At 42.3% G+C, this 22,706-nt stretch overlaps 1 protein-coding gene across 7 annotated transcripts in view; it reads right to left on the bottom strand.

Annotated features, from left to right (window-relative positions):
• Nucleotides 1-10,250: 10,250 nt before the first annotated feature.
• The window catches only part of TADA2A (transcriptional adaptor 2A), a 48,633-nt gene continuing 36,177 nt past the window's right edge, over nucleotides 10,251-22,706 (bottom strand). For 3 of the 7 annotated variants that reach the window (XM_032617035.1, XM_032617034.1, XM_032617036.1), the window contains 6 exons: nucleotides 20,252-20,362; nucleotides 18,441-18,512; nucleotides 16,287-16,419; nucleotides 15,458-15,501; nucleotides 13,267-13,340; nucleotides 10,251-11,739 (listed from right to left, as the gene is read on the bottom strand). In XM_032617035.1, the coding sequence (XP_032472926.1) occupies nucleotides 11,554-11,739; nucleotides 13,267-13,340; nucleotides 15,458-15,501; nucleotides 16,287-16,419; nucleotides 18,441-18,512; nucleotides 20,252-20,362 (620 nt within the window). In that variant the 3' untranslated portion in view covers nucleotides 10,251-11,553. The remainder of the gene's footprint in view (nucleotides 11,740-13,266; nucleotides 13,341-15,457; nucleotides 15,502-16,286; nucleotides 16,420-18,440; nucleotides 18,513-20,251; nucleotides 20,363-22,706) is intronic. The other 4 variants (XM_032617030.1, XM_032617031.1, XM_032617033.1 and 1 more) reach the window with 3 other exon arrangements.

Raw genomic sequence — 22,706 nt, 5'->3', positions numbered from 1 at the left:
CATAAACCACAGGTGCCACCTGAGTTTCAAAACACCAGGTCCACAGCCCGTGCCTCCAAGGCAGAACTGTAGGGTCTCCGGAGCCCAGGCTGAACGCATGGATTCGTGAAAGGCTTATTTGCTGTGTCACGCTGAGGGTATTTTTTTTTTTTAAGAAGATGTTGGGGGTAGGAGTTTATTAATTTATTTATTTTTGCTGTGTTGGGTCTTCGTTTCTGTGCGAGGGCTTTCTTTAGTTGTGGCAAGCGGGGGCCACTCTTCACCGCGGTGTGCGGGCCTCACACTATCGCGGCCTCTCTTGTTGTGGAGCATAGGCTCCGGACGCGCAGGCTCAGCGGCCATGGCTCACGGGCCCAGCCGCTCCGCGGCATGTGGGATCTTCCCGGACCGGGGCACGAACCCGCGTTCTCTGCATCGGCAGGCGGACTCCCAACCACTGCGCCACCAGGGAAGCCCGAGGGTCTTTTTTTGAATGTAGGTTTGTCCATCTATAACATGAGTAGATGCAAAGCGGACTTTTTTCAGCACAATCTTGCCCTGTAAACAACTTTCTCGAGGCTCTGCAGTGAGTCTAACACCTAAGAGTCCCGACTCCACGCCCAACCCTTTGCTCACCAGCCCCAGCTACTCACCGTTGTAAAACATTGTCATCAGAACAGCTGAACACTCAAACGAGTAATCATAGGTTTAGGGGGAAGGATTGGTGAGGGAAGTAAAAACAGCGCTTTGGGTTTATATCCCACCCCGCCACATCCCCCCGCATCTTCAACCACAAGCTTTGGGGATTTTTCGTGCTTTCTGGTCTCCAACCGGATTCCGAGTCATCCCGTGGGTACAGGAATATCTAAAAGTTCTGTCTGCTTCCCAGACAAAAATATAACATCAAAGCCATTTTAGTGATAATCCTAAGGGAGTTGAAAAGGCCTAGAATGGAGAGATTTTGTTTATTTTTCCCTTCATAAAGAGAGAATCAAAGCTTTAAAATTAAGCAAAATTAATCTTTCTGCGAGAGAACAACGCAGAATCTGATTCAGGATAACACGTTAGGAGTTCAGATCTTGCCTGTTCGGAAAGGCATCTTCCCAGCGCCAAATTGCTCCACCATCAATTTATCTAGTGACTTATTTTTGACATGCCAATACCAAAATAGCAAAATCTCTAATAGAAACGATTGTATGCCGCTTTATTTCTGTTTCTCCCCGACCCCCCGGACCAAGTGTTCCTTCAGTCAATTCAATGACTCAGCAGCACAAAAGATACATCCCTCTTCAGATTCAAGCTTATTTGTTACACAGAAGGCAGGTTTCCAGAACAACACTTGTTAGTGACAAGGAACTGGGCATTTTCACGCATTCTAGAACTAAGCCTACCATGAAGAATCAAATCCTCATCAGCGAAGAGGAGGGAGAAGGACTAAAATAGAGTTTGTATTGAGTGTGATGTATGTGTGAAGATCTAGAGATTAAGGAAAGTAGGAAGAAGTGCTAAACTCAGTAAGATCAAATAGTGACTGTACATATACGCCTGTGGGTAGGGAGGTGCTTTATGCCTTTACAGAATGTGGAAGTGTGGGCTTATAGATATCTCTACAAAAAAAAACAAAGGAAGAAAATGCAATTTGAAGGTGTTATCTTCTAAACCAGCACTGTCTGATAGAACTTTGGGGGCTGGAAATGATCCATACGTGCACTTTCCAACACAGTAGCCACTAGTCTCATGTGACTTTCTTTTAAGGGTTTTGTTGTTGTTGTTGATTTATTTATTTTGGCTGTGTTGGCTCTTCGTTGCTGCGCACATGCTTCTCATTGCGGTGGCTTCTCTTGCTGCGGAGCACAGGCTCTAGGCACGCAGGCTTCAGTAGTTGTGGCACACGGGCTTCGTTGCCCCGCGGCACGTGGGATCTTCCCGGACCAGGGCTCGAACCCATGTCCCCTGCATTGGCAGGCGGATTCTTAACCACTGCACCACCAGGGAAGTCCCTCATGTGACTTTTGAGCTCTTGAAATGTGGTTTGTGTGACCGAGGAACTGAATTTTAAATTGTAATTAATTTTAATCAATTTAAATGTAAATAGCCACATGAGGCGAGTGGCTACCTTCCTGGGCAGCACGTTAGTACACGGTAAATAGGTACCTTTAAAGGTGTCGACTGCTTTCGATGTATTAACATCTTAGAGACCGTCTGTTACAAAAGTCTGACTTGTCTATGCCCAGAGAAGGTGTGGGTGCTCCTGACTATGTCTGAATAAGCAGTGCTTTAGAGCAGTGCAGCTTCTGTGCAGAATAAGAGTTGATCTGATTAGACACAGTAAATAGAGGGTGGAAACTTCTACTCTGCTTAGCTTCTGATGTCTGCCTTTCCAAAAATATTCTCCTTAATTGCTTGGGCAATGGCTTCTCCTGAGACTAATCAGACCTTGATGAGCCCCTCAAAGAATAGCTGCATCTTCCATTTGCATCATTTCTTCTGGTTAACAAATTGGCAACAGATTTGATATATCTGTTAGAATTGGGAGACAGCTGTGATCAGGGCTCCCGGGTCTACAGAAGTTAGATTTCAGGGTGCCATCAGGTCCCATGGCTCTGGAACACCTGCTTGCTAATGCCTGTAATTCCACAGTATATGCCATTAATCGCTACAAAAATCCAAATCCCCCAGAGAAGTAAATCTTTAAGCTATCTTAAACTTTCACACGTTTAAGAGGGATAGTGGACACCAGGTATCTGGGAGAAAACTCTACAAATGTGGAAAAGATAAAAGAACTAGGGGGATAGAAGTCCAAAAACATATTTCATCCACTATTCAAACTTGCCTAATGCTTGCACTATTTTATAAGACGTAAGATAACACCTTATATAGCTATCATAAGGATTAACTAGATATTATTAATTGTAAAATACTTTAAACTTTTATTTGTAGAGTTTTACTTTATTTTATTTATTTATTTACTTACTTATTTACTTTTTGGCTGCATTGGATCTTTGTTGCTGCTTGCGGGCTTTCTCTAGTTGTGGCGAGCGGGGGCTACTCTTCGTTGTGGTGCGCCAGCTTCTCATTGCGGTGGCTTCTCTTTGCTGTGGAGCACAGGCTCTAGGTGCACAGGCTTCAGCAGTTGTGGCTCGCAGGCTCTAGAGCACAGGCTCAGTAGTTGTGGCGCACGGGCTTAGTTGCTCTGTGGCATGTGGGATCTCCTTGGACCAGGGCTCAAACCCGTGTCTCCTGCATTGACAGGTGGATTCTTAACCACTGTGCCACCAGGGAAGTCCTATTTGTAGAGTTTTAATAGTTCTCATGTAATTAATTTTTCCATTAATAAAAAAAGTCACATTACAAAACAAAACAAAACAGGAGAGAAAGCATCACCCCTAATTTTACTACTTAACGAAACAAAAATTAGCATCTTTTTCTTTTTTTTTCTATGCATGATTTTTTTTAGTTTTCTTTACACAATTACAATCATAGTGTGCCTACAGTTTCGTAACCTGAGTTCAAGCTTCTTGAGCTAGGCTTATATAAGGGAATATTACAACATATCTAGGATGACTAGGTCATTTAACATCTGTCTGAAATTTTCTGCCCTTAATTCAACCCTGGGGCTGTGGCAATGATGCACAGTGATGAAGATTCCAATATAAACAACAACATCCATGAAAAATGCACCTGTGCCTATTTTAACATTTGCTCTGTGTCCTTCAGAACTTAGTGTCCCTCTGTGAGACTTTATCATGGTGTGAATGTACCATTTACCATGGAAAATCAAGGGCTTGTTCAGACCTGGCTAGAGTTAAATGAAAATATCAAAGGCTCAATGAGAAGGGAAGGGAAGGGAGGTGTCAGGTGTAAGATATACCTTATCCCATTTATCTTCATCAAACCCAGTCAGGTAGGTTTTATCAACCACAGTTCAGATATGAGGGGTTAAAAAACTTGCCCAAGGCTGTATCATTATTAATAGCAGAACAAGGATTAGCACTTAGGTCTTTCCAGTACACCAGGCAGGTAAACAAGAAAGCATATACACCCTTTATTTAAAAAGGAAAAGAGAGGGGTTTAAATTTTTTTAAAAACTAGAATATATTCATGTATTTCTTGAGGAAAAAATTGTTTTAAAAGAAACCTTTAAAGAAAGGGGAAATGAAAAATTAAAATATTTCCCCCCAAGAGTTAGTAACCTCTGGTAATAAACAATAATGAAATGGTAAGAGATATAACTTTAAGGACTGCCTAGGTAATTAATGCCACTTTGCATAATCTCCTACAACACCAAAGAGAAAAAACCTGGTCCCACTCAAAGGGAGTAAATGTCCATATCAGCCCAAGAGCCTGAAGACCGCCCCTCTAGTTATAAATTGTTATAATGTTCTGATGTCAAGCCTCTGACTATGCAAATGAAACAATGGAAGGTGAGGCGTAGGGTGTGTAGCAGTTTCCCAGATTGGTTAGGAGGCAACATCTAACCTACAGTGCTGCTCATCTGCTCTCTGCTTTGCCAAATAGTAGCAAATCTGTGTTACAGGAAGTTGTAAGCCTCAAATAAGTCTTCACCCACCCAAAATGTACACATTGTTGCAAACATATCCCCTGCCGCGTGTCTCCAGAGCCCTGGAAAATGTCTAGCTACATCCTGGATGCTAATCAGGGGTACCTCCTCTCAACAGAGGGCCTCTAAGCTCCCAGCCCCTACATCCGCCCCCTCTTGCCGCATCTGCTGGAAATCCATGGCTTGCCTTCCCCCGCCCCTAGTTTCCATGGAGATGAAACAGTTTACTTTTTACCCCCAACTCTAAGCCACGGTTATTTTTAACTGTAAAACTCTGAGCCAGGTCACAGCTGGGATCTGGAAGATGTAATGACGTCTATAGCCACCCTTCTCTCCCACCAACGCCTTCTTTTCTGCAGTTGCTGGGGGCAGAGGCACTCCTGGGAGATTTTGCTCTCAAAAGCGTTTTGCTTTGCATCATTGACGTTAAACCTGTGCTCACTTAGATCTGACAGGTGTCTTGAATCTGAAACTATGCACACCCCAAACAAGGCAAAGATCTTCTTGTTGGGGCAGGGGCAGCCAGGTAAGGTTGACATTGCTGTCACCTCCAAGTGGCTAGAGCTTAGATAAGTGCCCTTTGGTAAAAATATATCAAGGTGTCATCCTCTAGGCAAAAAATAAGGGTTCTGGCTCCTGCCCCAGTAGAGTGGCTTTTTCTGCTGCAGCTTGACTTTACTTAAAAAGAGGCTCCAGACAAGATACTGTGTGGGAAAACTGTTCCACCTCTCCAAAGCAAAGCAAGTTCCCATGGGGTAAGGGCTGGGACACTGCTGCCCTCTCTTCCTTTACTGAAAGTTCCTATCAGTCCCCCCCCCACCCCATCTCTGAGGCTCCTGGTACTTGGGAGCTCGTGTCTTCATGGCACTTTGGAACTTTTCACCCTTTTTCAATAATTTTTGGGGAAAAGCTATTAAATTACCCTGAAAATTGCCTTTTTCATCTTAGACAACATCCTAAGATTGGAAACCAAAGTAAAAACATCAGACAGCCTCAACTCAAGGTCAGTTTTCTGATAGGGTATATTGTAGGGGAACATTAAAATTAAGCTTCACAGTACAGGTCCCATTATTTTTTTATTTCTTAAAATAATATATATCTTATGTCATGATAATGGGGAGGGTAGGGGCGGGGGATCCAAATCGTTAGCTATCTATCATTAAATGGGAGAAAAGAGGTCACTGCCAGCAATTCAGATGAAGGGAGTGTACTTGGCAGACAGCTCTCTGGGAAGGAGAGGTGCATTGGAAGTGTCATGAGTTGGCACTTGGCTGTCAGTTCACTGAAGTGTGATTTCAGCGTTTTTGCTTTGATTAATAAAGTGTTGGTTTCTTAAAACAATTGTGAGGTCTTCTCCTTTCCACACTTCCTAAGATGCTACTTCTGTTCCACATAACTCTGGACCAAGGCAAGATTATTAGCAAGCTACCTGGAAGCTTTCTGCCACATAAGACCTCTGGGGAGACCAGAGAAAGCTGAAAAAAAAGTGTGGCTTGGTTAAGAATGTGAGATTAATTCAACCAAATGATTATTAGTTCGTGCCATAGAAATCCATCCCCTGTGCTCCAAAGTAGAAAATAAGTGCATCAGACTTAATTCTCCAGTCCAGAAAGACACAAATCTGGGCTGGCAAAGGTTAACTAGGGCTTTCAAAGGCAAGGGGAGGTACGGCGATATTCAGGGCTGCATCTATCAAATCAAATTTTTTGTAGCTTTCAATTTGGGGTTTTAAACCTTTTAATGGTCCCTTTCTGCATTCTTATCTCAATTTCCTTATTCTTACTCTTAACTGGGAAGGGGGCCCAGCACACAACACATACCAAGCAAGTAACTCCTAGTGACAATGGAATTTTTTCTTTCTTTCTTTTTTTTTTTTTTTTTTTTTTTGCGGTACGCGGGCCTCTCACCGTTGTGGCCTCTCCCGTTGCGGAGCACAGGCTCCAGACGCGCAGGCTCAGCGGCCATGGCTCACGGGCCCAGCCGCTCCAGACCGGGGCACGAACCCGTGTTCCCTGCATCGGCAGGCGGACTCTCAACCACTGCGCCACCAGGGAAGCCCGACAAAGGAATTTTAAGGTCAGATGCAAGACATTCATCCTTCCTTTAAATACCTATGTCTCTTGACTTGTAAGCCTGGTCAGTCAAATCAAAAGGCAGTTAATCTCAGTGCATCTCAACTGGTAGAAGCCAAGGCAGCAGGCAAACAATGAATAGAAAAAGAACTCCCTCCCATTAGATAAACTGGCTTTCCAAGCTTCTCAGAAATGATTCACCTGTCCCCACCCCCTAGCCCTCAAAAGCAGCATACAAATGAACACTCAGTGCCAATGCATATTTTGTGGATACTTAGGTTCCAAAATATTCCCTAGTTAAGTGCTATTCACTATTGTTCTCTCTCCCAAAGCAAGTATTTGTCAGCACGACCATTACTATTCTAACCAGGCTGCTCTGACTCTCCTTGCGCCCTGAGATCCTGCTCAATATCACTTACATTTCACTAAGAGGGCTGGTTATTGTGCCTGATTGAAGGGAGATTCTTTATCTTAGCTGGACTACCTCTTCTACACAGGGCCACAGATGTAGCAGTGTCCCATTGTACCAGAGGTGGTCCTTTCTGACAGATCGGAGAGAGGTTACCCACATTTGGCTAAACACATTGGAAAGGAAAGCAAAGCTTCCAGATCAGTACCTCTGGAATAGAAGTTCAAACAAATAAAAAGCCAGGTACATGTAAGTTGTGGAAAAGCTTTTTGTGTTAACAATAACAGTATATATCTAGAAGGTATCTATAAAGACATCTTTAAAAATGAATGGGCAAGTCATCAAAAAATCTACAAACAATAAATGCTGGAGAGGGTGTGGAGAAAAGGGAACCCTCTTGCACTGTTGATGGGAATGTAAATTGATACAGCCACTATGGAGAACAGTATGGAGGTTCCTTAAAAAACTACAAATAGAACTACCATATACCCAGCAATCCCACTACTGGGCATATACCCTGAGAAAACCATAATTCAAAAAGAGTCATGTACCACAATGTTCACTGCAGCTCTATTTACAATAGCCAGGAGATGGAAGCAACCTAAGTGTCCATCATCGGATGAATGGATAAAGAAGATGTGGCACATATATACAATGGAATGTTACTCAGCCATAAAAAGAAACGAAATTGAGTTATTTGTAGTGACGTGGATGGACCTAGAGTCTGTCATACAGAGTGAAGTAAGTCAGAAAGAGAAAAACAAATACCGTATGCTAACACATATATATGGAATCTTAAAAAAAAAAAGGTTCTGAAGAACCTAGGGGCAGGACAGGAATAAAGACGCAGATGTAGAGAATGGACTTGAGGACACGGGGAGGGGGAAGGGGAAGCTGGGACGAAGTGAGAGAGTGGCATGGACATATATACACTACCAACGGTAAAATAGCTAGCTAGTGGGAAGCAGCTACATAGCACAGGGAGATCAGCTTAGTGCTTTGTGACCACATAGAGGGGTGGGATAGGGAGGGTGGGAGGGACACGCACGAGAGAGGGGATATGGGGATATATGTATATGTATAGCTGATTCACTTTGTTATAAAGCAGAAACTAACAAACACACCATTGTAAAGCAATTATACTCCAATACGGATGTTAAAAAAAAAAAATGAATGAGCAATATTCCAGAATGCTGTTTAGAACACAGTACTGCTCTCCTGGCTGGAGACCCGTCGAAGTGTTTTGGAGTAAATATGAATTCGTTTTTCCAAGCTTCACTTTGTAGTTTGGGCCTCTGACTTATCACACTGGACATTTTAGTTCTTATCACATACCTACATATTTCTTAAAGCTGGAATGACTTCCCAACTAGAACTTTGTTATTGATGAATGTCATTGGTCTTCTCCCCTTTCCCGCTAACTACAAGCTGAGGATCTCAATACTCAAAACTGGGAAACTTGTTATCACTCAGCAGCGACTGGTTAATTAACTAAGTTCAGATTTAAAAAGGGGGGTTAGGGTGGGGGGAGTTGTAAACAATAAAAGGATGAAAACTGGAACCCAAGAAGAGATAAATCATAAATAGTTGGTCTCAACAGACAGTTGAGGTCTTTGAGCACAAGAAAGGATCATTATAAATTTATTTACTTATTTACTTATTTATGGCTGCATTGGGTCTTTGTTGCTGCACGTGGGCTTTTCTCTAGTTGTGGTGAGCAGGGGCTACTCTTTGTTGCGGTGCGCTGGCTTCTCACTGCAGTGGCTTCTCTTGTTGTGGAGCACGGGCTCTAGGCGTGTGGGCTTCAGTAGTGTGGCTCGCGGGTCTAGGGCTCAGGCTCAGTAGTTGTGGTGTACGGGCTTAGCTGCTCCACAGCACGTGGGATCTTCCTGGACCACAGCTCAAACCTGTGTCCCCTGCATCGGTAGGCAGATTCTTAACCACTGCGCCACCAGGGAAGCCCAAGAAAGTGTCATTACATGTAAAGAAATTTGTTCTCTATTCCCCACCAGGACAGAGGAGAACGATATGCATAAAATTCGAGCAGAGGGCTTCCCTGGTGGTGCAGTGGTTGAGAGTCCACCTGCCGATGCAGGGGACACGGGTTCGTGCCCCGGTCCGGGAAGATCCCACATGCCGCGAAGCGGCTAGGCCCATGAGCCGTGGCCACTGGGCCTGCGCGTCCGGAGCCTGTGCTCCGCAACGGGAGAGGCCACAGCAGTGAGAGGCCCGCGTACCGCAAAAAAAAAAAAAAAAAAAAAAATTCCAGCAGAAATCTTTAAATTGTAATAAAGTTCCTAGCAGTTAAAGGTCTTTATTTCATAGTTCACTGTTGTTGAGTTTCAGAGTAAAGTCTCTTTCTTCTGAGATGATCTGCACCAAGAAGGACCTAAATTAGTGGAGTTGGTTTATGGCCAATCCCATCTAGCTGGAAAGGCGAAGGATGGAATATTCTTTGGAACGTCCTTGCTAGCTCTGGATTTTTAGTAACAAGAAGGGCCTTCCTTTGGTGACAAGAAGATGGAAGGAAATAATGTACTAAGCTAGTGATCAACATCAAACGTCAGCAAGTGCTCTTCTAACGACACCTTTCAAGAGTAATCCTCACCCAAAATTATGGCTTGATCTTTGAGAAACCCGCTAGGATTCTAGGTCTTAAATTTTGTGAAGTTGGGCCTACCAAAACCATAGTAATCCTCCTTTCTAAAATCCAGTCATTTGAAATCACAGCCTTATTTTTCTGTCACTCTTTTCAACAATGCCACTTTCTTCATCCAATCTACTGATTCGCCAGTCAGTTTTTCAGACTTCAACTTGTTCCAGGGTTTCTATCAGACTGTCCTGCCATCCGCCATCCTCCCAGCCCTAAGCACCACAGCTGCTCCTTGTGTACTAGCCAGCTAAATCTCTTGGCACTGTTTTCCCTACTCATCACCCTCCACCTACTACGTCTGGAACAGTCTCCCACTTCCATCTGCCATTTTATTTCTCTCATCTCCGTCTTATCATTGCCTCAGAAGTGCACCTCTCCCAGGAAGCCTTCCTTAATCAAGATCAAGGACTCCTCAGACTACAGCAGACATCACCTGACACAGATGTCTAATGCACTTTTAGAACAGGACTTGCCTTCCAAGGATAAGAGGCAACCCCTTTATAAGCAACTCAGGGTGATGCTGGTGGTAGGATACGTTTTCTAAGAGACAGGACTATATCAAGAAAACCACAAGCCGCCCTTTTGAAACACTGAAGTCCTTTATTCTATTTCCCTCAGATCCTACGAGTTTCCTTTTCATTTGTTATCCCCTAGATGAAGTCTATTAGCAAACTGCATGCATATTTACAGCAGTCAAGAAGTTTGAGCAGATACTTCCAACAAAGCATACAATATTTGAATTAGATATTTTGAATGTTGAAAGAATTAAAGAAATCAGTCAGCTACTGGAGGTAATTTGTGCAGATTCTGAAGTATTTCTATACAACTTTGCTTCTAACAGAAAAGGGAAAACGCTGACTCAGGGTTTGGCTTCTTATTGCGTAGAAAGATTTGAGGACCAAGTTTCAGATGTGGTGGGGTCACTCACCCTCATATCTAGTGAGTTCCATATATGAAAAGGCTTTCCTTTTGTTTTACAAGTAGCTCTTATTGTAGGCTAGCCTTTCACCATTGAGAAATTAGGCTTCAGGTCTTAATCTAAGCAACACTGAGGTTAATTGCATCACCTCCATCCTCAGGGGTCTGGTATCCAGGGAAGCCAAGGGTGAGAACAGGGTGAGCCCAGGACACACATGTTAGCAGAGACAATGCAGTGTGATGAGGCGTGCATCCAACCCCCTAAGTGTGCTTTAGTTACCAGAATATTTGACACACCCACAAATTAAGTAGCAAAACATTTTAATCCATTAATTCTAAAAATAACAGAGACGTTTTATATCCGGTGCCACCTCCTCAAAAGTCTACTGCAGATTAGACAGCCAGACTGCAACTTACAAAGCCAGACATTAAAGTTGAAGATGCAGTTTGGGACAAGACCATCGTGGGGAGATTTTCCTCCTCTTTGCTCATAAACATAAGTTGTCAGCTTAAAAGAATCCTCAGACAGAAAGAGAAAGCTTTCTCTCTCTATAACCTCTTTATTTTAAATCTGTCTGTAATGTTTGAAGGCAAAACAGATAATCAGAAAACCAACCTCCCAAGTAAGTACAAGGATCTGAGCTGGACTCCTGGGACTAAAGACTGGTTTAGTTCTATTTCTACCAACACTGTGATGTGAGGTACCATGGTTCTTGTTTTCGTTACAAGAGGTGTTAGGAATGAATGCCCACACACAATTAATAATAGCTTATCTAGCACATAGCTCTGCAGCACAGTACCAACAACAGGAGTATTTTAAAGCCGGGTGGAGAAGAAAGTAGACATTAATACAACTTAAGGTTTCCTTTGTTCTTCCCCTCTTTTTACAAGGAGAATTCAGCTCAAAAACAAAACTCCACAATGCCCGTACTGTCCTTTGGCCCACCAGGCCCGGAGAGCCTCAGGCTTTAGTGATGTATCCTTCTCGGATGAGGAAATCATAGATTTTCCGGGTTTTGTTCACGTCTATCTTGATGAGTGCTCTTGCCTGTGCCAGTCTCAAGCCTCCTTGCTTGTTACATTCGTTCAATAGAGCAGATTTGTATTCTAAATAGGCTCCTGGGACCAATCTCACCATCTGACAGAGCTGCAAGACATGGCAAATTTAATAAACATTAACATCTGTCATTCTCATAATTTAATCCAGCAGGTATAGCCAAAATAAAATGTAAAGAGTGACATCAACCTCCAACTATTTACAGGAGATGCTGGTGGCTAGATTACATTCCAGTTTGTCTTTTCTTTGGAGAGGATACTCTCTAAAGGCAGACAGAAAAAGGGAGAGTCTGATGCCGGGAGAGCTCCAGCACCTATCGGCTAGCTCACCTGGGTCTGTCAGGGATACAAGTCTGTGTCCTGAGGAGCGGTGTGGAGTAGAGGCCCAGCACCTTCCAGCTCAGCCAGTCAGGGAGGAGCCACAGGGCACTGTGCGGGTGGGGCTGCTGATACTTGGGTTCCCGAGTATGAATCGCATTATTTTTAGTATCGGCGTAAATCTTTAGTCCCTGATTTTGTGATTACATTTCCTACTCTGGAGGGAGAAGAGATATAGAGACCTTGCTAAGAGGTCACTTTAACTGCTAAAAATCTAGAAACCTGGCTCGATTCCAGTTCACCTGCCACTATCCAGAAATGAACAGCCTGAGGTTACCACTTTGTGGGTAAGGATAAAAACTGCTTGAAACTCCAGGCCATTCCACCCTTGATTCAGAATGGCAATACTTCTTCAGCAATACTTGGATATAACATACACCTCCTTCTACTCCCAAACTAATCTTTACTGTTCCTACTGGGTAAAATAAAAGACTAATACTAGCGCCTACTCCATGACTTTTCCTTACTGTCTGACCTGAATTACTGATACAGAGTGGCAGATGAAGACACTGATCTTGGGAACCGTAAAAGGAGCACACGAGGAACAAAGAGGATCCTCTCTTGGAATGGACTTGAGATCTGCGGCACATTCTTTTGAAAACGCTTGATGATGACCCTTTTGAGGCTGGATTTAAAGTTTAGAAACGGCCAAAAGTAATATGAAGAATCACATCCGGTGATTACAATGTAAAAGAAAAGTAGGTCATGGCTTTTTTAATCAAAAGTAATGTGCGACTGACTATATATGATGATGAATTCCTCTTTTATGCTTATACACATACTACGGAGACAATTCAAAAATCTTTTAAGTGATGGTCATATTGTTGGAATAACAGTAGAACTTCTGAAAATGCCCACTCTAATAGGAAAGAATCATTTTCATATACCAGTTATTTTAAGTTTGAAAAAAATTAAATTCATTGACATAAAGCACAGTACAGTATCTAGTACATGGTAAATGCTCAATAAACGATAGTTGCTATTATTTAGATTTACATCTCATATGTTCTTCTCTCAGGAGATGAATGGCGGCTGGGTGATAAGGAAAGGAGTCCTTGAGACCTGCTGAGGTCAGCGCTTTAGCACCTAGACCTCTGGGATGGACTAGAGCTGTACATGCACCTGTGTGACATGAACAGAGCAAAACGGGTTTGATCCTATAACATGTTTTTAATGACAACTCAATGAATAACCAGCCCCTACTCTCTTTCTTCTAACCAGCTCCCCTTCTTTTTGTTACCTCCTTTTCTTTTTCATTCAACTTCTCTGTGCCAGGGAGGCCAGTGAGGTTCAAGGGCGGTGCACTTCGTCTACCTACAGATATAGACAGAAAAAGGCATATATTTCATAAGAGTGACAGTCCCTCAGGTGTAAAGTGTATAACAAAGTTCACCACAGTCAGGCCAGTTAGGTACAAGATTACTATACATAGCTGCATATATACTCCTCAGGCCTCAGTTTATCTGGCAACACAGGTATCCCAATGTTCACTTGAAAATAAAAACGGTAAGCCATGTGCCCTCTGCTCTGATAAAATACACATATAATCACACATACCTCAGTGTCAAATACGGCTATTCTTCCTAAACCAGCAGGAGATTCTAAAATCTACAGCCCAGATGTCGTCCAGTTAAGAAAGGTCATACACTGCCTGCCTTGACAGCTGATGAATGGAAATAACAACACTGCGCGAGAGACATTTCCTAACCTTGCCACTCTGCCAGCAGTGCAAGGCAAACATGGTAATTAACCACGTACCATTCGCCTTGAGATCAAAGGCAGAGTGTTCGGCCGGCAAAAGGCCCTTATTTATTACGTGAGGGAATATCTGTTCCTTCCAAAGTAGCCCTGTTTACCTGAAAGATCTGAACAGAGGAATGAGCCACTATATGGCAAAGTAGAGGCTGAGGTGAACTCACATACCTGAGAAAGAAACCCAAGCATGAGGTCACTGCCCAGGATAGGAAGCCTGATGTGCAAAACCTTTTGGTTTTGTTTTGAATGTATACTTGAATGAATGGACTGTGTTAAACAAAAGAAAATTCAGAGCAATACGTTACATTTCATGGGGGTTGCCGGTTTAGGTGGTGGAGAGAAAGGGGATGGACTGTTGCAGCCTGCTGTACTACAAAACAGACTTCTCTGTAATATCAACAAAGGGGATGAGGACTTCTCCATAACTGACAGGCCTAGCCATACCCTAAATGCTCAAAAAGGGAGACTACAATCATTTGGTGCCTCAGCAAAGTTCCCAGAGGCTGGGTTACGATCAGGGATCCAGGCTTCCAGCTCTGCACTACTGTAGGAGCAACTCAGAGCATGAAGAGGAGTAAGGGGTCGCCTCAACCTAAACACAGGGCGTGAGGAAGGCAAATGCCCGCCTAGGACGCAGCAAAGAGCAAGGGCGAATGGTTCAGAGGAGCTTGGTCACGTCCATTCATTCATTTTAACTAGCCAATATTAAGTTATTTGTATTTCTGTATTTAGATTGGGGAGGGGTTGGATGTAAGAAACTTAAAAACTTGGATTTAACTGTCTTGGCTATTCCCTAAAAGACACTCTTTTCTCCTTTAAATATTAAGAAATTATTACTTGAAACAAAGGAATAAGTGAAAAGAAAATTATCATCCATATAGCCGCCTTTTCTGAGCCCTGTCTAGATCCTGAATCTGAGAGATTGTGAATGGGATCACAAGGTCTGTTGTTCCAAGCTTCCAAAAAATGGTAAAACTGCAAGTGGGTCATCTTTTTGCCAAGTCCAATCTGTAATTGGTGGAGCAGTCTGTATGTTCTGACCAGGGGAAGTGGCTAATCTACCATATGAAGCAGGGGTGAATGATAGCCAAGAAAACAGGCAAAGAAACACCATGATCTTGGACCACAGTTCTACAACTAATACCACCCCAAACTACCATTCACTGATTACCAAGAACCAAGGATTACCAGATAGCATACGGCTTAATCTTACTCTGTAAACTAACCTCAAAAGACGAAATACCCAAAGAGATAAGAAATAGAAATACCTGAAGTCTCCAACTTATAAAGAAAGTCTTGCTTTTCTGGCAAGTAACATGTTTCTTTGCTCATATAGGATACAAAGCCTCTAATTATCCCCTATGAGACAAATCTCAAAGTTTGTGGTAGACAGCGTCATAGTAAACTAACTGCCCATGAACATTGGTAAAATAGAGAAAACACCTGTGTGGAGTTCTTTCTTCCCCTGTCTTTGTACTCCAAACCTGAGGAAAGTCCTCTATGGCCATGAATATTCTAAAAACTTGCTTATGTTTATAAATTGGGAAAACACTTAATTACCATTCCTCTGCCTAAGCACCCAGCTCCCACACAGGCTGAAGGGATTGCTGGGTTACCATAACCCCTAGAATGAAAACTTCACAATCAAGACCTGCTCCAGCCTAAAAGATAATTACCTGAATTCGAAGCCATTGGTACGGAAGGACTCAGGCCAGAATCGCTACAAAGAAGAAGAGGAATTTAAACTTATATCACATCAAAGAAAGCCACTTCCAAAAGCCCATGTGAGACTGGGTGACACTTATCAGGTCAGTTACTTTGAAGAGAAGTAATGAGACAGACTGTATTATGTTTTACAGGATATCCCAACTGTACTACCTAGGAAAGGAAATCTGTTCCAGAGAAGGAAATTGCTTGGATTTGTTAAGAAGCGTTCTTGGCCTGGCACATCACAAAGACCATTCATGGGGAAAGGAGAGGAACATGATTCTCCAATGAAAATCATACCAATAGAAACAGAGGGAGAAAGAAAGCATGGGGAGGGAATTTACTAATTAAAAAAAATAAGGTCAAAGTAGCAAAGTAGGGTTCTAGGAGGCCAGTTATGTTTCTCAAAACTGTCAGTATGGTACTGTTTCTTTTTTTTTTTTTTTTTTTTGCGGTACGCAGGCCTCTCACTGTTGTGGCCTCTCCCGTTGCGGAGCGCAAGCTCAGCGGCCGTGGCTCACGGGCCCAGCCGCTCCGCGGCACGTGGGATCCTCCCGGACTGGGGCACGAATCCGCGTCCCCTGCATCGGCAGGCGGACTCTCAACCACTGCGCCACCAGGGAAGCCCAGTGTGGTATTGTTTCTGAGACTGCCTGCTAAAATTTTCTGAATTCTTCTAGTCACCCAATTATTACTGCCCTGTCATGTAGGATAGGGTGCCCACAGAATTCTCTGAAAATACAGGTAAAGGCCAAATCCTCCAAGAGATTGTTCCTTCCCCCTGGAGTAATTTCTCACATGTCAGCCTGCCGGCGGAGCCACTGCTGGCAGGCGCTACTGTCCTGGATGTACTGGAGAACCTCCGAGAGCATAGTGCGTTTGAGGCGTTCCTCTTCTCGAGTCTTCTTGAGGTGATCATAGGTTCTGGCACCTGGAGGTATTAAAAAACACTGCGACTACAATGACAACGCAGCAGAACTAACCGAAGGGTTTCCTAACTCATCAGCAAACTTCACCTTTTTTAATCTTTAATTTAAAATTTTTTCTGGCCGTGCCGCAAGGCTTGTGGGATCTTAGTTCCCCAACCAGGGACTGAACTCCAGGCCCACGCAGTGAAAGCGCCGAGTCCTAACCACTGGACCACCAGGGAATTCCCAGTCATTTTTAAATTTCCTTTGCAAAACTGCTTCCATAATTATTTTTCTAAGAGCAAAGTCATTTCCCCTAGTTTGAAATCCCTTTTTTGACAAGAAATAAAAATATTTTTATTCCTTTTCTACCTTTAAGACATTTTGGGGAAAAATCCCCCAAACAGAAAATTACAAGGAGTCCCTCATATTTCCATCCCCTAAAAGTAACTTTTAATATTGTCATATTTACTTCCTGTTCTATATTTTTCTATCCATATATTTTTCCAAGTCACACAAGTGCTATACACATACACTCTTCCTTAAAAACCAGTTAGAATTACAAATAAAAATAAATCCTCATTGACCAGTACCATTCCTTTCCCCTCTTTCCCAGAGGCAACCAATATCAGGTAACCCAAACCTGGTATCAGAGTCTTTATACGCATCTTGATAAACAGTTGCATAGTGTTTTCTACATGTTACAAATGTATACAGGATCCAAAATATCACACCAGTGGGTTTCAAACAGTGTTCCACAGAGGCCTAGGATACCATGAAAATATCTCAGGGATTACGGGGAAAAGCAAGGGCACCATCACATACCAGTGGTCCTGTGCTCCACACATGACCTGAACCATCAGACTTCAACCAAAGTAGTTCTACTTTTATCTTATTTATGGATTAGTGTCCCACATAAAATTTCATTTTGTAAACTGTTTCCATTGTTAGAAATAAAGAGCCATTACAGCAGGCTGAACTTATACCCACAGGGCTACTTCTTGTGAGCAGTGGGTGATAGCTTTCAACCAACAGCAAGAAGGAGGAAATGCCGAAGATCATTCCAACAATAACAACAAAATGACAGAAACTGCCATTTACTGAGGATTTACTGTGTGCCAGGTATTGTGCTATGTTTTCATGCATCATCTCTAACTTAATCTTTTTTTTAAAAAAAAATTTATTTATTTATTTGGCTGCACCGGGTCTTAGTTGTGGCACGTGGGATCTTTAGTTGTGGCATGTGGGATCTAGTTCCCTGACCTGGGATCGAACCCGGGTGCCCTGCATTGGGAGCGCGGAGTCTTACCCGCTGGACCACCAGGGAAGCCCCTCTAATTTAATCTTCATACTAACTCTAAGAGACTTGGAAAATTGAAATGAACGGAATTATAGATCTGGTGAAAGAACAGCCAGAATTCAAACCCAAGCTGTCCAAGTCTAGACCTCAGCTCTTAACTACTAACACACACTACCTTCCCTTATGACCTGGCTCTACTACAACTAGCTCCTTAATCACTTTAAACTTTAGTCTCTCCATTAAATGAAAATAACAATAAGTTTGTTACAAGAATTAAATGACACGATCCAGGTGAAGTGCACAGGGTAGGGCCTGGTGCATGGTAAACTGTTAGCTGCTATGAATATAATTATCACTACCTCAAGTACCTGGGATGCAAGCGCCTAGAACCAGCTGAAGCTCCCTTAATAAGAATGATCAGACTATGCATCACTAAATTTAAAAAGGCTGAGGCTAAAAACTGGAATACAAAATCCTTTTTTTCAGAGGCCACTACGGAATCCTAAATCTAAAACAGCATTCTCTTTTCTCTGTGTCATAACTTTTATTTCACCTCAGATAATCCATATAATGGTATTTTATAAGGATTAAATAGGTGAAACTTTATGGGAAAGATTGAAAACTCATTCTGAAATGTGAAAGCTTGTTTAAAAAAAAAAGCTCCATGGCACCTCAAACAGAGACACCCTCTATGTGTTTGGAAGACTTGCCCTCTGATTTAGTGTGTACCTTAAGCATACTTACTACAGAAATTGGTAATGCCTGCTGTCCTGTATTCCTGGAGCCTCTTGATTTCCCTTCGGAGTTCGAATTCCACTGTTTATCCCCCCGAAAACAACAAAGGAGAAAAATTGGAAAAACAAAATCAACATTAATGAGCACTTTTACTGTTGAATATTTTCAGTAATTCTGCCTTCTATAAAAGACTGGGCAATTCCATTTGGGGAATCCTAATTGTTGCTAATATCTCATTAGAAATTTTACCTAAAAGCTGACAAAAATGTACTCCAGCTGTCTTTTGGCTTCTGTCTCCAGCTGCTTCCTAGAAAACTTATAGTGAACTGGTTGAATTCATTTAGCTACAGAAGTAATGAATATAATTTTTTAAACCATCAAGTTTCCCTGCTCTATTTATTCTCTGTTAAAAGTTCTAGTCACAAAACCAAATTCTTTTATGAAACCTGTCTCTGGTATTACTTGATGTGGCCCTTTTGCAAGGGAAGGACAAAAGCTCTGGGCTTCAAGTCCTGGATAGCTTCTTTACAGCTTTTCTCCTATAGGAACAAAAGAGCATTGTGTTTTCCATAAATCAAAGATTTCTGCCTCCTCTGAGCACATAGATCAGGTTGCACCGCTTGGGTTATTATGTGATAGAACATTCAAATTTGGGTGCTTTGAAACAGAGGATGAAGGAAGAACCTGGACAATCCATGGGGTGTTGTTCTTTGGAGTGACACATAAACCAGGGATGGCACAAACTGGGACAGGAAGTGAAGGATAAATCACCCAGGATAAATCACACAAAGAATGCCAACAAAGAGGGTGTCTGGTGAGGACAACCAACCTGGCTCAGATACATGCCTACAATGTCATGCAAGAAATGTCTGCATGATGAGTACACGATAAGAGCCTTCATGAAGTACCTTTCCAGAACTAAACTTGGGGGTCAAACACCTGACTCTCATGAGTAAAGGCATAGACTTAGCCCCCCAGTCCAGATTGTTTTATAGTCTAGGCCTTACTGCCTTAACAACTTCAATTTTTTACAGTGAGAAATCAAATGGTAACTAGATAGAGCTCTCTCAGGGAAAAAGGCAAGAAAATGATGGAAGTACTATATACTATCTTGATGAGTCGTCCAACTCTGTCCCCACTTAAAAAACTAGTTTTAATACTAAAATAATTATGAACAAAATAATATGATTTGCTTCAAGGGCTTCCCTGGTGGCGCAGTGGTTGAGACTCTGCCTGCCGATGCAGGGGACACGGGTTCGTGCCCCGGTCCAGGAAGATCCCACATGCCGCGGAGCGGCTGGGCCCGTGAGCCATGGCCGCTGAGCCTGAGCGTCCGGAGCCTGTGCTCCGCAACAGGAGAAGCCGCAACAGTGAGAGGCCCACGTACCGCAAAAAAAAAAAAAAAATAATAATAATATGATTTGCTTCAAAATAATCCAGTTGAGGATGGGAGGGGAGTGGGTGGTAAAGATGAAACTGGATTGGCCATGTGTTGATAATTGCTGAAGTTGGGTGATGGACACATGGGGTTCATTATACTATGATCTCTATTTTTGCATGTATTTGAAAACTCCCATAATAAAAAGGGGGAAAAACTACTAAACTGTTGTTTATCTGAGGGGAAAACAAGCCACTAGGCTTTTTAAGCTCTTTTCTCCCACCCCCAAAGTCCCAAATTAATCTCATAGTAATAAAGTGGAAGAAATACCAAAAAATCCACTTATTTATTTACAGAACTTCACATAAAACACACCACTATCTCTCCTATTTATATAAAAACACACACACAAATATTTGCTCAAGGTTAAAAAACCACCTACATGCATGGCTTTCAATGAACTTGTCATGTTCCACCGGCCCCACTATCCTTGCAAATCGCCTCATTGTTTCATAAAGGTCTTGGACTTCCTTGGGATACCGCCGTTCCATTACTACAGAGAAAGTAAAGAATATAAAGATCTCTAAGTTTTCTGCATTTCTTTTTTACAAGGAGTAAAATGGAAGAACCTTATTCCTAACCTCATATGACTAACTTGCCAAGGACAGGAAGCAAACTGGAAAGCTAAGAAGGCAGCACACTAATCATAATGATAAGAGAATCAGAGTGACTCTGACACAGAGAGGTTGTTATCACCGGAGAGCATCTGCGCTGCTGAGCACCCTGGAGACCTCCACACCTTGCTGCCTCTTAATCTATACAAGGGCAGGAAGTACTGGCAGTAACGGGAAAGATGATTAGATCGTGTGTTCTCAGAAACAATGTGGGGCAAAATCTCTGGTATTAACTTCTGCAGAGGGCTTCCCTGGTGGCACAGTGGTTAAGATCCACCTGCCAACACAGGGGACACAGGTTCAAGCCCTGGTCTGGGAAGATCCCACATGCTGCGGAGCAACTATGAGCCCGTGCTCTAGAGCCTGCGAGCCACAACTACTGAGCTCACACGCCACAACTGCCGAAGCCCACGCGCCTAGAGCCCGTGCTCCGCAACAAGAGAAGCCACCGCAATGAGAAGCCTGCGCACCGCAACTAACAGGAGCCCCCGCTCACCACAACTAGAGAAAGCCCGCACGTGGCAACGATGACCCAACGCGGCCAAAAAATAATAAACAAATAAAATAAATTAAAAAAATAAAAAATAACTTCTGCAGAACAAGGGAAGTGCAGACATACTAATTCATCTAGAAGAGGTAGATTAGCCTGGAAGAAGTGTGATCTCTTGCACGCTCCACCAAAAATAAAAATCTCTGTAACTACATATCCTCAAATGAGGCATTTATTTCTTCACTTTCTACATGGGTCATTTTGCCTTTCTCTAAACTTAATTAGGTACCACAACTTAATGTACTACTAATGAAGTTATATTTTGATAACTATGATGGAAGTGAAGGGTCAAATATGCCATTTGGGATACCCATATGGGTCAGCAACTTTGAGGATCACTACTGACCAAATTTCTAATAAAAAGAGCTATCAGCAAAAAAGATGGGTAGTAAAACCCACCAGTAGTAACTGGTAGGTTGGAGCGGCCAGGAACTCTCGAACTGCTACTCAGTCATTTCAATAAGAGTAACTAGGCTAGTTTTGTCCACTCTCAGGCTAAAGATACAGGCTATCACTTACGACAGTTACTTAAATCAAGTCCTCTTTTCAGATGAATCTCTTTCTTTGCAGGAGAAATTCTTGCCCACAAGTTCTAGGAGCTGATTTGATGGGCAGCCACAAATCGATTATTTTCACCACCAAACCCCCCATCCCCCTCTATAGGGATAATACAGAAACATCTGGAGTAAAACTTTTTAATCTGATGAAAAAAACTCCTATGCCTACATATTAAGGTCACATGTACATTCAGTATAATGGCAACTGAAGACCTCTCAAACCACAACGCACATACCACTTCTTTCTCGGAAGCAACAGAGCATCCTCTCAGCTCTGTATGTAAGAAATACAGTTAAAAGAATAAAGAGGCTGAAATGACCTCTGTCCACCAGCTGAGAACAGAATTTATACAAGAGTCAAGGTCTACTATGTAATGGTTAAAATCAACTGACCTATCATGGAAAGCCCAGGAATTCAGACAAAGGAACCCACTACTGTGGCTATCAGTACGTGACCAATTATTGTCTACAGAAAGGGCAAGGGAGATCTGACCTTGGGTTATTTTTGCAAACCCACAGCTCTCGATGAGGACGAGGTTAAATAGGCAATACTGTATACTGCTAGAAGGAATATAAATTGATAAAACCATCTTTTAGGAAACAATCTGGCAGCATGTGTTAAGCATTTTTAATAACCATATTCTTTGACCTATTTAATTCCACTTCTGGGAATCTATCTTAAAAAAACAATTCTAAATACAGACAAAGCTCTATTCACAAACAAGTTTACCTTAGCTTTATTTATAATGATTAGAAAAACACTGAAAATAAGCTAAAGATCTAATAATAAAAGACAGGTTAAGCACTTCATTATATATTTATGTATCTATACAACATATTATGTAACTATTAGAAGTGACATCATCAAAACACCATAATGTGTGTAATGGAAAGTGAAAAAGTAAAGGACATAAAATGTAACCTACTTATGACCATGACTCTATTAAATGATACTTAACCCAAGACTGGCTGACCTGAACCTTCCTGGCACAGACTGTCAAACCCTATAAGATTCTATCAATTAGCATATGAAGCACAATCATTAGGTACTTTTACAAAAAAAAGTCTTGTGACATATAACTATTATAAACATATATAAATATTGCAATTATTATG

The sequence above is a fragment of the Phocoena sinus genome, chromosome 20 (genome assembly GCF_008692025.1).
Source record: "Phocoena sinus isolate mPhoSin1 chromosome 20, mPhoSin1.pri, whole genome shotgun sequence".
In the NCBI taxonomy this organism is placed as follows: domain Eukaryota; kingdom Metazoa; phylum Chordata; class Mammalia; order Artiodactyla; family Phocoenidae; genus Phocoena; species Phocoena sinus.
The sequence above is the reverse complement of the archived record's forward strand: the minus strand, read 5'-3'. Positions and strand labels throughout refer to the sequence as shown.